General features: G+C 45.8%; 1 protein-coding gene across 1 annotated transcript in view; it reads left to right on the top strand.

Annotated features, from left to right (window-relative positions):
* Window positions 1–13,332, top strand: part of TARS2 (threonyl-tRNA synthetase 2, mitochondrial) — a 171,321-nt gene that overhangs the window by 66,140 nt on the left and 91,849 nt on the right. The window contains exons 6-7 of the mRNA XM_085638536.1: window positions 2,316–2,433; window positions 3,480–3,544. Coding sequence (XP_085494662.1) covers window positions 2,316–2,433; window positions 3,480–3,544 — 183 coding nt within the window. The remainder of the gene's footprint in view (window positions 1–2,315; window positions 2,434–3,479; window positions 3,545–13,332) is intronic.

Raw genomic sequence — 13,332 nt, 5'->3', positions numbered from 1 at the left:
AAGGGAGACGCTGACAGAGCATAGTGTAACTTCTTCAGTAGCCTAACCCATTAGCCAAGGGTCATTGCTCTTGGTGCAGAATATTGGGACACATACAGGCGAGAATGGTAAACCCTTCAATGGGCGCTTGCGTGTTCATGTTGGGGCGCATTTTAGCCACCTGTGCCGGCACTCATCAAAGGCTTTCGAGGACCTTTTCTTTAAGGCAGGTTTACTTTAAAAGCACTATGGAACTTTCCTATCGTAATTTACATGATGTCACTTTCCACTCTAATGCTTACTCTGACTGTCACATTTTTACTTTCACTCTGTAGCCTTCAGTAGTCCTGTGCCTTTCCACATACATGTCGACTCTGTACCTTTTGTGTAAATGTCACCCTATAAATTATGCATATCACAATAGCTCTTGTGTGATTTTTAACCCCTCTCTTTACAGCATGCATTTTGTTCTTTCTGACTAGCATCTTGTAAACTCCCCTCTATATTTTAGGCCTTGTAACTTTAGTCTGAAATGTACACATAGTAACTTAAGCTCTCATCTAGGCTGTGTAACTTTCACATTGAAATTGACTCTGTCTCTTGGAATACTGAGAATAAAGAGCATCCTTTAATACTTGTTACCGCTTAATGCACAACCCTTAAGACGTGATCTTTTAGACTGTACTTAACTATCCTGAAACCTTCCCCACACTTATGTTTAGCGTGCAGGGCACCAAACTCCTTATTTATCCATTTGATAGCTTATGGTATGTCTCTTCTGGCTCCTCATGCTTCTTGCTCTGCTGTGCCTGGCAAAAGAAGTCTCAGATGTAGTATTCTGCCAAATTATTTTCTTCTATTGTTGTAGTGGCATTAGGAAAATGCCTTTCGGTATTAATGTATGGTACTTGTGTTGCGTCGTTAGCACCTGGAGGCCACTTTCAGAGGTGGACGAGGAGGATGCAGATAGCTTAGTTATGTGGATGGTACTGACGAGTCTTTCATGGAATTGAGAGTATGGCATTTCGTGGTATTGAGTATGGATGCCCCAATGCAGATTCCTTAGATGGAGTTGCCTTAGATGAAGAAAGTGGGGATTACGAGCTGTAGGGGAATCTCAATGTAAGTTTGCTACAAAGACGTCTTGCACAGGTAGGTGAAGTTAAGTTGCTCCTTCATTACGGCCTCCACTCTGGAACCTCTAACACGTCGCTGTCAAGCACAGCTCACGAACTCTGCCAGTCAGGCTGCCTTGTCAACATTCCAAGGCAGCCTCTGGCTCAACTGTAGGAACATTCCAAAGGGTAGAAAGAGTAAGGGGGCAGAGAGATCGAGGGAGAGACCAAATAAGGTACATGGAAATACAATAGTGCAACTGGTGAAAGAGGGTGAATTAAAGTGGGTGAATTATAACAAAGTTCTTTTGTCCTCTCCTGACCATGATGTGTCGTGCTTTTGCAAGTAGAGTGAGAAACTTCTATTAGCTGAAGCTTTGTGAGTGCTGGTGTAATCTTTGTACCTCAATTGGTGAAGGACCACTTGTTTTCGGAAGTTAAGTTCTGTGTATCTGGCCTATATTCAGAAGAAGAGTTTGGTCCATTTTTCCCTGGTGCGCGACCGCACAGCGCCATCTGGGTGATGGTTGAGGGTTGATATGGAGCTTGCATGTCCAGGTGAAGAGATCCGCCCGTTGAAAGCTGAGGACGGTGCAAGTTCTTTCTTCTGCTGTTTGTGATTTTACTGAGATCTTGCAGTTGTCAAGTTCAGGATTGACTGCAGTAATTGTGAGCACCATCCTATCATGGAGGAGAAGATGCAGGGAATGACTGTGACAAGAGCTTGTGCCAACGAGTGTGGCAGAGAAACTGAACAGGACTTCTCTATGACACGTAGAACAGTGAGCCATTCCGCCGAAGATGTTGTTCGACTAGGACAACAACTTAGATCTGTCTGGTTGGGCAGGCCACCAACTAACAAGTCATCTAAGTATGTAATACACCATAAAATGTTTAACTGTTTCTAGCACCCTGACCTACTGAAACATTCTCCTTCACCCATCCACTAACGTCACCATGACACGGAGTAGACACACGCGTCACAAATTGGAAGAATTTAACAGCATCGCTGAAAAGTAGGTTATACGTCCCTGAGATCCAAGGAAAACTGTGAAGAAAGCCTTTCACTGAGCTGGGCTTCGGAATATATTTGTGGAGTCTCATCGGTCCTTAAAGGAATGAGTGCAAGCTGGGTTCTGAACACACATGATGCATGCGCAGTTACAGCTTATTTGATGACTTATTAGTGATACTGACCAACCCTTCTCTATGCCTTTATAGCACCGTGCTGGGGACTGACCTCCCTGATCTGGAAGTGCAGTGCAAGTCCCTGGTGAAGGAGAAGTGGCCCTTCGAGAGGATTTCTGTGATGCGGGATGATCTGAAGGAACTATTTCAGGTGAGATGATTTTGAAAGAATTGCAGCTTCGCTTTGTCTACTGCTTGCACAAGCTATATGCTCATGGGTTGCAAGCCTAATCCTGAGTTATGCAGTATCCTGGTCTACACATCATCCCCGGCCCCTCTCTAGCCGCATAGTTTCATCTTTGTCCCCATCTGTTCAACTGAGATGCAGTTAATGCATAGGCCATGCTCATCTATAAAGAGAAACACCTTTGTGCCCCACTTGTGTTTCATTTGAACACCATCTTTTCTTAGTCTTTATTAAAAAAAAAGGGGGTGGTTATCTGCATTCATGTTGGCGTCTAGATTTCTGCAGTCAGAATTATATTTTGTGAAAAGGCAATGCAGACCTAAATATTGTAGACCTGAGGGAGTAGAAATAAATGCACTTAGGTCCTTGTTTTGCTTTCTACTTTTTTATAAACTTTTTTTATTGCAACACTGCTCAGATATTGCATTGTATGTTAACCTTACAGTTTGCCATGCATCAGTGGTAGGCTAATTATTAACGTGTTATATCGCAGCAGTCTACTTGGGTGCCTGTATGCTCCGATCAGTAGTTTCAATGATGGGCGCATGATAACTATATGGTATACAAAGCCTTCCCCACCCAGGAGAAATGTGTGCAGCAATATGTATTATAACTTATAGTAAGAAAATAAAAATAACAAAAAAACCTTGGTTTTGCTTTCTCCGTATTTAGAAAATGTCAAGAACCAGAATGCACCCGAGCTGCATAGGAAAGATGATCCCAGATTGAAATGAATGAATACAAACATGTATGCCAACTGATTCCATATTTAGGGTTACCAGACGCTTATCGATAAAAGAGAGAAATAGTACCTAGAAACGGTGAGACATTTCAGTAAGTCAATGTCCACCAGGGCCTTGGGATGGGTAGCGGTGGTGCCTTTGTTTGAGAGTATTTGCTCTTAGTCCTAACACTAACAAAGGGCCTGAATTTGAGAACCTGCTGGCACCGCTCACGGAAGCTTCAGTGTCGCCTCCCCAAGTGACATTTGCTTTTTCTCTTATTTTCAGTACAACAAGTTTAAAATGCGAATTATTGAAGAGAAAGTGAAGACTGCCAGCACCACAGTCTACAGGTACGGTACATGGACGCTGGTTACCAAACCCGAAGTCCCGTCAGTAGATGCTGATGTGTAGAGTGTATTTGGGTGAATGTGGTAATTTTTCTGTTCTTTCTTACCCAGAATGCTCTCTTACGGCCATAGCAGTGTTCGCCTCCAGTTACGTCACGTGCACCTAGCGGCATCTTTACACCCTAAGTTGTCTCTCTTTCATACATACACCTCCTGAGTCCCTTTAAGGATTACAGTGACTCTAGTAGCTGCAATGAAAAATACAAATCAATTGTGTGCACTAAATTAAATGCAACAATGGCGCTTAAGCAAAAGCACACAAAAGAGAAGTAAAACGCCTGTGACTTTGTAAAAATACCTTATCATGTGTTTCCCTTTAGTGTGCACATCCACTTTACATCTGTTCTTTCGTGTTGAAATGCATGTGATCCGCATTTTGTGATCGGAATGGCTTTTTGCATCAGTGACGCTTTTTGCCTATGAAAAGCGCACACATCTCCAAACTTAACACCTGCTCGGCTGGTGCAATGACCGCTTTTCCATAGTTGCGTCACACAACAAGATGTGGCCTAAAGGCTTGAGCGGTCGACATCGAAGCTGGAGAGCCGGGTTCGAGTCTGGTGAGAGGCCCAAACATCCTGTGATTCTGGGCAAATCACCTAATCTCCCCGTGTCCACACAAAATGAATGTGTCCGTCTGTAACGTAACTGGTGCTAATGTAAAGCGCTCTGATACCTGAGACTTTGCGGTGGCAATTAAAGCAAACCTCTTCTTCCTGCACTATGTCCAGTCTCCATCGGGGATAAAACCCTCATTGGCTGCTCTCACTGCTGCTTTTCTATAGGAAACAGAATAACCCAAGGGCAGATGGATTTATAAATCATAGCACCAGCAAAAGGAATATGCTACTTACCAGTATGCATCTGTTGGCATGTAGAGCTGCAGAGTCACAATCTTAGGATAGTAGATCGCCATCTGGTGTTGGGCTCGGATGCTTGCAGGTTGTTGTTGTCTTCGGAAGAAGTCTTTGGTCACGAGATAGGTGACTCCTCGCCTTGGACGACAGTGCGCATGGGCATCAACTCCATCGTTTGATTGTTTTTCGCCATATGGGAAATTATGGAGTTTGTAGAAAAGAGAGAGATGTTCATGTGTAATGTCTAAGTAAGACGCTGCTGGAACAGATACAGGTCCCGGGGAGGTGAGTGGGTGTGTGTGGCTCTGCAGCTCTACATGCCAAGAACAGATGCATACTGGTAAGTAGCATATTCCGTTCGAGGCATATGAGCTGCAGATCACACACTTAGGATAGACTATATAGCAGTATCTCCCCTAGCGGTGGTCACCTGTATCGGTTGCAGCAGTTTGAAATAAAGTTTTAAGGACAGCCTGACCCACAGAAGCTTGCTGCTTTGCTTGCTCGTCAACACAATAGTGTTTAGTGAAGGTGTTTGTTGTAGACCATGTGGCTGCCTTACAAATATCTTCTAGGGGAATGTTTCCTAAGAATGCCATGGAAGCCCCTATTTTGCGTGTGGAATGCGCTCTAGGGGGAACCGTTAGTGTGCGTTTAGCCTTGTGGTAGCATATTTGGATACATTTAACTATCCACCTAGCTATCCCAGATTTGGAAATGGGGTTGCCTTTATGTGGTGGAGAGAAAGCAACGAACAATTGTTTTGTTTTGCGGAATGATTTGGTTCTGTCAATGTAGTAAAGAAGGGCTCTTTTAACGTCTAAGGTATGAAGAGCTCTTTCAGCTACCGAGTCGGGATTTGGGAAAAACACTGGTAGCTCTACTGATTGGTTAAGATGGAACGGAGATATGACTTTTGGAAGGTATTTCGGATTTGTTCTAAGAACCACCTTGTTACGGTGTAATTGTAAGAATGGTTCTTGTATGGTTAAAGCCTGGCTTTCACTTACCCTTCTGAGGGATGTGATAGCGATAAGGAAAGCCACTTTCCATGTGAGGAAATGTAGTTCGTTTGTATGCAGAGGTTCAAATGGGGGTCCCATGAGCCTTGTAAGAACAATGTTTAGATTCCACACTGGAGAGGGTGGTAATCTGGGAGGAATAATTCTTTTTAGTCCTTCCATGAAGGCTTTGATCGCAGGTACTCTAAAGAGTGACAAGTGTTGTCTATTTTGTAAGTAGGCTGCTAATGCTGCTAGGTGGAGACGTATGGATGAGTATGCCAAATTACATCTTTGCAAGTGCAGTAAGTAGCTAATGATGTCCTGGATGGATGCATCCAGTGGGTTTATATGATTGTTAGTGCAGTAAATGGCAAATCTTTTCCATTTTGCAGCGTATCAGGCTCTAGTGGTAGGTCGTCTGGCCTCTTTTATAATATTCATGCAGTCTGGTGGTAGGTTGAGATAACCGAACTCTAGGACTTCAGGAGCCAGATTGCCAGGTTCAGTTGAGCTGGATCTGGGTGTCTGATTTCTCCATGGTTCTGGGTTAATAAGGACGGGGAGAGATGCAGTCTTTGGTGGGGCACTAGCGAGAGTTCCAGTAGTGTTGGGAACCACGGTTGGCGTGCCCATGTGGGAGCTACAAACATCAGTTTGAGAGACTGTTGCCTGAGCTTGCGTATCACTAATGGAATGAGTGGGAGAGGCGGAAAAGCGTACGCAAATCTGCCTGACCAGTTCATCCATATTGCATTGCCCTTTGACTCCAGGTGGGGAAACCTGGCGGCGAAGGTTGGGCATTTTGCGTTTTCGTGTGTGGCGAACAGATCTATGTCTGGTTGGCCCCATTGTTGGAAAAAGGGCATTAAAACTTGGGGATGTAGTTCCCATTCGTGGATCTGTTGAGTCTGTCGGCTTAACAGATCGGCAATCTGATTGTGAACCCCTGGAAGGTGTTCTGCAAGTAGGTATATTTTCTGGGGAATGGCCCATCTCCAAATGTTCTGTGCGAGCTGGGACAGCTGGAGAGAATGTGTGCCTCCTTGTTTTTGTATGTAATACATGGCTGTCATGTTGTTTGTCCGAATGAGGACAGTTTTGTTTTGGAGATGTAGTTGAAATGATTTTAGTGCTAGGAACACTGCTAGCAGTTCCAGGTAATTGATATGGAGCATTTTTTGTTGAGTGGTCCATTTGCCCTGAGTGGTGTGGCCGAGGAGGTGGGCTCCCCATCTTGTGAGCGATGCGTCCGTTGTCAGCACTTTTTGTGGAAGAGGCTCTAGAAACGGCCGCCCTTTGGAGAGGTTTGTTATGTTCCACCATTTGAGAGAGCGATGTGTGCGGCTGTCCACCAACACCAGATCCGTAAGTTGCCCGTGAGCCTGGTTCCACTGACGTGCTAGACATTCTTGCAAGGGGCGCATTTGAAGTCTGGCATAAAGCACAATGAAGATGCATGACGTCATCATGCCTATGAGTTGCATGAACACTCTTGCTGGAAGAGAGTGTTGGATTTGGAATTTTGCGATAAGAGCTTGCATATTGGCTATCCTGGCTGGATTGGGATATGCTAGGGCTGTGGAGGGGTTTATGGTGGCTCCTAGATACTGATGTATGTGAGCAGGTTGGAGGTGAGATTTGGGATAGTTTATTGTGAATCCCAAGTTGAGTAAAATTTGGATAGTTTGGTGAGTGTGTAGGACACACTTGTTGAATGACTTGGCTTTTATTAGCCAGTCGTCTAGATACGGGAAGACATGAATTTGTTGCCGTCTGAGATGTGCTGCTATTACTGCTAGACATTTTGTGAATACTCTGGGTGCGGTTGTTACCCCGAATGGGAGGACTGTAAACTGGTAGTGTTGTCCGTCCACCACAAACCTTAAATACCTCTTGTGGGCAGGATGTGTGGGAATGTGGAAGTAGGCGTCCTTGAGATCTAGTGTGGTAAGGAAATCGCCTTGTTGCAGTAGTGGGAGCACTTGTTGAAGAGTGATCATATGGAAATGATCTGAGTTGATATACAGATTTAGGGGTCTGAGGTAGAGTATTGGTCTTAGAGTCCCGTCCTTTTTGGGGATTAGGAAGTAGAGTGAATATACTCCTGTACCCTGATGTTCTAAGGGAACTGGTTCTATTGCGTGCTTTTGAAGCAATGAGAGAACCTCTTGTTTGAGGACTGTAAGATGGTCTTGTGACATGGAACCCTGTTTTTTCGGTGGTATGTGGGGGGGGGGGGTCATTGTGAGTTCCAGGCAGTAATCCTACTGGATAATTTGTTTGACCCACTTTTCTGTTGTGATGAAGTTCCAGACAGGTAGGAACTGTGTTAGTCTTCCCCCGACCGGAGTGGAATGGCCTGAGGGAAGTGGAGGAAAGTCACTGTTTTGTGGCAGGGGAGGTGCGAGTTTTGTTATTACCTCGACCTCGCCCCTTGTTGTTGTTTCCTCTGTATCCGCCTCTAAAATATCCTCTACTGGATGTGTGTTTGGCGGTTTTGAATGTAGAGGAGGTGTCCGTTCCAATATTTTTTGAGGCTCCTCTATAGAAGGGTTGGGGAGATTGTAATGCTCCCATGGACTTAGCCGTCTCTGTGTCCTTTTTCATTTTTTCAAGGGCAGCGTTTACTGCTGGCCCAAAGAGCTGTTCCTGATTGGATGTCTGACTAAGTATGGTAGTTTGTACCTCTGGCTTAAAGCCTGAGATGCGTAGCCATGCATGTCGTCGAAGGAGCACACTTATGTTAATTGCTCTAGAGGCGATGTCTGCGGCGTCAAGTGCACATTTAATTGCTGCATTTGAAATGAGCTTTCCATCCTGAATGAGGTCATTTGCCTGGGTTTTGTATTGTTCTGGCAGATGTTGTAAGAGAGTCTCTAATTGATCGTAGTGGGCCCTGTCATAGCGTGCTAGTAGGGCTTTGGTGTTGGCAATACGCCAGTGATTAGGGGCTTGTGCTGCTACTCTTTGCCAGAGGCTTCTAATAGTTTGGATTCTTTGTCTGGGGGTGGTGTATCTCCTGTGGTTTGGGAGTTGGTGCGTTTCCGAGAATTGGAAACGACCAAAGAATCCAAAGGGAATTTGTCCTTGATGTAGTTAGGATCTTCAGGAGCAGGTCTATATTTCTTTTCGATCCGTGGGTTGAGAACCCTGGCACGAACGGGGTCTTTAAAGACTTCGGGGGCATGTTTTATGACTCCTTTAATCATGGGCAGAATTTGTACAGACTTTTGAGACTGTTCGAATGTGTCTAATAGGAAGTCTTCCTCTGGTGCGTCTGAGTGCATTGTGACGCCGTGGTATATTGCTGCTCTATTGAATAACTGTCCAAACCCCAGGTGATCGTCAGGAGGCGATGGTTTTGAGGGATATGGCTGAGGGTCAGTCATGTCTGGTAGGGGGAATGCCCAATCATCCAGTGGTGAAGTGTCTGGATCCGTGAACGGATCATTAGGATCACCCCCACCCCCTAGGTCATCATAATCATCCTGTGGTGGTGGTGTATGAGATGGAGAGGGTATAGGTAATGGTGATGTAGGCAGAGGGGGTGGGATAGGAGGCAGTATAGGAGAGGAAGGAGGGATAGGGGATGTTGAAGAGTCCTTCCTATTTACAGGAACTGGGGCAGGTGGTGTGTCCAGTTTCCGTTTTTTACATGGCACCGCGGTGACATGTCCAGTCTTGGGGTTGATATAGATCTTTTTCTGCCTTGGATCTGGATGAAAAAGTTCTTGTTCTTCAGGAACAGTCTTTGGTACCGATTTTTTCGGTTCCGATCGAGGTTTTGGTTGATCGGTAGCTTGTTTGGCTTTAGGAGGCGTATGAGAGTCCTTAGCCAGTGGTTTCGGTACCGATGATGGTTTTGGTGCCGATGAGGTTTTCGGAACCGAAGGTGTATCTGTGGGTTTGGCAACCTTCGGTGTCGGTGTCTGTATTGGCCTTGGTGTTCTCGGGGCCGAGGGCTTTGGAGCCAATTTCGGTGCCGAGTGGTCTTTTGTCTTCGGTGCCGATGGTGCCGGTTGGACAATGACATGCGGTTTGCTCGGTCCCGAGCTACCGGAAGGCTTATGTTTCTTCGGAGCCGAGCCCGGAGGCGGGGCTTCTGAAGGATGTTTTGGGTCTCAACTGGGGCCAGCAGGCGAAGTCTTGACCAATGCCTTTGGTTTTGGTGGGGTTGGGGCAGGGGCAGTAGTACTCACACGTTGCCCAGGAGTGATGGGGTTGTCTGAGTCGTCTGCTTCGGAAATTATTTGCAGATCTTCGGAATCTTCTTCCGGGACATCGGGCCTTCATCAAAGATGTCCTCTGGTTCCGGAGCTGGTCTTTGTGCCATGATGTGGCATCGAGCCCTTCGATCCCGAATGGTCTTTTTGGATCAAAAGGATGCGCAGGCTGGACAGCTGGACTCGTTGTGTTCCAGTGATAGGAACAGGTTGCAGACTTTGTGGTGGTCACTGTGCGGAAATTGTGCTCCACACTGGGGGCTTTTTTTGAACGGCGTCCTTTCCATGAGCCGTAGGCCTCACGGCGTGGATAGGCCCAGCGGCCCGCGTCAACGTCTGGAATCGTGCCGATGTAATCGATGTCGAGGATGAAAGTGTTCGATGTTTTGTTATGAAGTTTTTCGCTTCGAAAGCTTGGAATTGATATTTCCTACCGGAGCGGAAAAGTTGCATCTGAACCCAATGGCGGTAAAAAACAATCTAACGATGGAGTTGATGCCCATGCGCACTGTCGTCCAAGGGAGGAGTCACCTATCTCGTGACCAAAGACTTCTTCCGAAGACAACAACAACCTGCAAGCATCCGAGTGCAACACCAGATGGCGATCTACTTTCCTAAGTACGTGATCTGCAGCTCATATGCCTCGAACCTAGGGTTACGAGTACTTTCAGGTTCAATATAGAATGTGTTCGTCTGGCAAAATAAAACTCCTGTTACATGCTGCGCTCAGGGCTTTCAGAAATCCCAAAACAAGCACAGCCAAATCATTTTTCAAGACTTAAAGAGATTTCAGCTTTTTAATTAGGGATAAAAGTGTGAGTGAGGAGTGGGAACTGATGATCAATTCTACCACATCGAGGATTATGACGAGTTCTGGTTACTTGTAAGAAAAATCTGTACCTTGTCAGCAGCTAGTCTTGACTGAGAATCGTGGACAACCCTGGTCAGCTGATGTTAAATTTCAGGGCTGGGACTGTGAGTGTTAAAGTGTATTAAGCAGCAGCGCTGATGGAACCGTAGTAATGTATAGTTTTAGTGTAGCACTGACCATCTCGTATTCCAATCAAAACCAACATGTGCGCCTACCTGTGGCTGTATTCATGGTTCATTTTTACTTTTGGAGAAAGAATTTGCGTCTGTGTTTTTTGAGTCGCGTAGTCAGTTAAATCATGAGTCTAGAAAGGGCAGTCACCTGGTGCCAGTTAACAAGAAGGATTTTAGGGCTAGCTTCACAAACCATTGGTGGTTTCACTGTAATGAATTGGACCTCTTTGCTTGTGGTATTAGGCTTAAACGAACGATTCGCCTCCTGCTGGGTGGCTGCTGTACCATGGATAAAATCACAACCTTAGGCATTTTTGCTAGAAAAGCCCCTCAAGATGGTCAGAATGATTTTTGTAAAAATCAACAGATTTAGATATTGTTGTAGATAAGATCAATGATGGCCCCACACATACAGCAGGACATACATTAGATTTGATCCTCACCAATTCTCCCAATCTCCTTTGCGAACCCCCTTGCCCACTTACTTGGACAGACCATGCACTAATTGACCTCCATATTTTAGACCCTAGGGTGCAAGATGCCCTCCTGCAGGCTTCTCAACATCTTCGCAGACAATGGCACAAAATCACCCCAAACCTATTCCAGGACATTATTCCAACCTCTTGGAACTTGGAGTCTGATAATGTAAAGGAATACCTGGCTCAATACAATTCCACTATAAAAAAAAAGCCATTGATCATTTAGCCCCTTTGAAATATTACACTAGCTTACCTAGGCGGCCCCAGACTGCCTGGTTCTCGCCCGATCTACGGACGGAAAAATGGGGGTGTAAGACTCTGGGGAAGACGCTGGCGCCGCTCTCACGATGGCCAGGACAAAGAGAGATACAAGACTGCCCTGACCCGATACCACAAACATTTTAAAATAGATCGTAGAGCTCATATCATGCTACAGCTCAATCAGGCAGGGAATGCCCCTAAAGTCTTATTCCAAATCCTTAAATCTCTTACTAATCCAAAAGCCTGCGATAATGAGGAAGCTCCCTCTCAAGCACTCTGTGACAGAATTGCAACACACTGTACTCATAAAATTGAGCTGATCTGTGATAAGATCATCGCAGCCGGGAACCCGGAGCAGGCTCTGGCCCCCTGTTGTCCTTCCACCACAATTAAGGCACAGCTGTTGGGAAACATCCCTCCTCTCACCAACGATGAGGTGGAATCACTGTTATTTACAGTAAAATCAGGTTCCCCGCTGGATATTATTCCAGCCGAAATTTCCACTATGCTTTCCAAACACTTATCACCGCACATTTGCTCAATTCTCAATCTCTCATTGAGAGAGGGACATCTCCCCGTGGAATGGACGGCGACACAAGTTATTCCTGTCCGCAAGAACATCAAGGCCCCAATGGATGATTTATCCAATTTTCGTCCTCTCTCTCTTGTTCCTCTCCTGAGTAAGATACTGTAAAAACACATCAATAAACACCTATCTGACCATGTCGAATCCACAGAATGCCTCGATTCATCGCAATCTGGATTTAGGCCTAGGCACAGCACTGAGTCGGCCTTGATTGCTGTTACCAACAACATCAGGCAGTCCCTAGACAGCAGACAAGCAGTACTTCTCGTGTTGCTGGATCTATCAGCTGCTTTAGACACGGTCTCCCATCCGATCCTACTCGGGAGACTCAAAGAAATCGGACTACGAGGACAGGCGTTCAGGTGGATGGCGAGTTTTCTCTCCCTCTGCACTCAGACTATCAACCTGGGTCCCTTCCGCTCAAAGATTATGGGACTGACTAAGGGAGTACCTCAGGGCTCCTGTCTAAGTCCCACTTTGTTCAACAATTATGTGGCCCCTCTAGGGGATGTACTCAGAACATTAGGCTTAATACCAATCTCAAACGCTGACGACACTCAGCTTTTATTCTCATTCAACACATCCACCCCTAATGCTCAGTCTTTCTTCTCGGAAGGTATGATGGCCATAGCTAGCTGGATAAGAAACAATTTCCTCCAGCTAAACGCAGAGAAGACTGAGATTATGCTGTTTGGAGATGAAACACTGCTGTGGTCTCCAGATTGGTGGCTAACGGATATAGGCAACCCTCCAGACCCCAAAACTGTTGTCAAGAACCTCGGCATACACCTAGACCAGGATTTTACCATGAAAGAGCGCACTGCAACTACCGCTGGCTCCTGCTTTCATGTACTTGGCTTACTACGGCCAGTCTTCCCCTTCCTCTCCATGGCCTTATGGAAAACTCTCATCCAGGCATTAGTACTAAGCCGCTTGGACTACTGCAACGCTCTTCTGGTCTCAGCTAATGAGGCCTCGTTGAGCAGACTCCAGGTGTTCCAAAATACTGTGGAATGCCTTGTCACAAACGCCCCCTCTAGAACTGCCTCCCTTCCCCTTCTTCAACAACTTCACTGGCTCCCGGTACGCAAGCGAGTCAAATTTAAAATCTGTTGTATTGTACACAAGACCTTGAATGGCAAAGGCCCCAGTTATCTTGCAAAAAAATTCTACCACTACATACCTTCCAGGTCACACCGCTCGGGTACAAAATCTCTGCTTATCATTCTGCAGTTTAGGAAATCGCGACTGGGTGGGAAAGCTTTCTTTCACCTAGC

This window comes from Triturus cristatus, chromosome 12, assembly GCF_964204655.1.
Source record: "Triturus cristatus chromosome 12, aTriCri1.1, whole genome shotgun sequence".
Taxonomy (NCBI): domain Eukaryota; kingdom Metazoa; phylum Chordata; class Amphibia; order Caudata; family Salamandridae; genus Triturus; species Triturus cristatus.
This window is presented reverse-complemented; position numbering and strand designations above follow the sequence as displayed.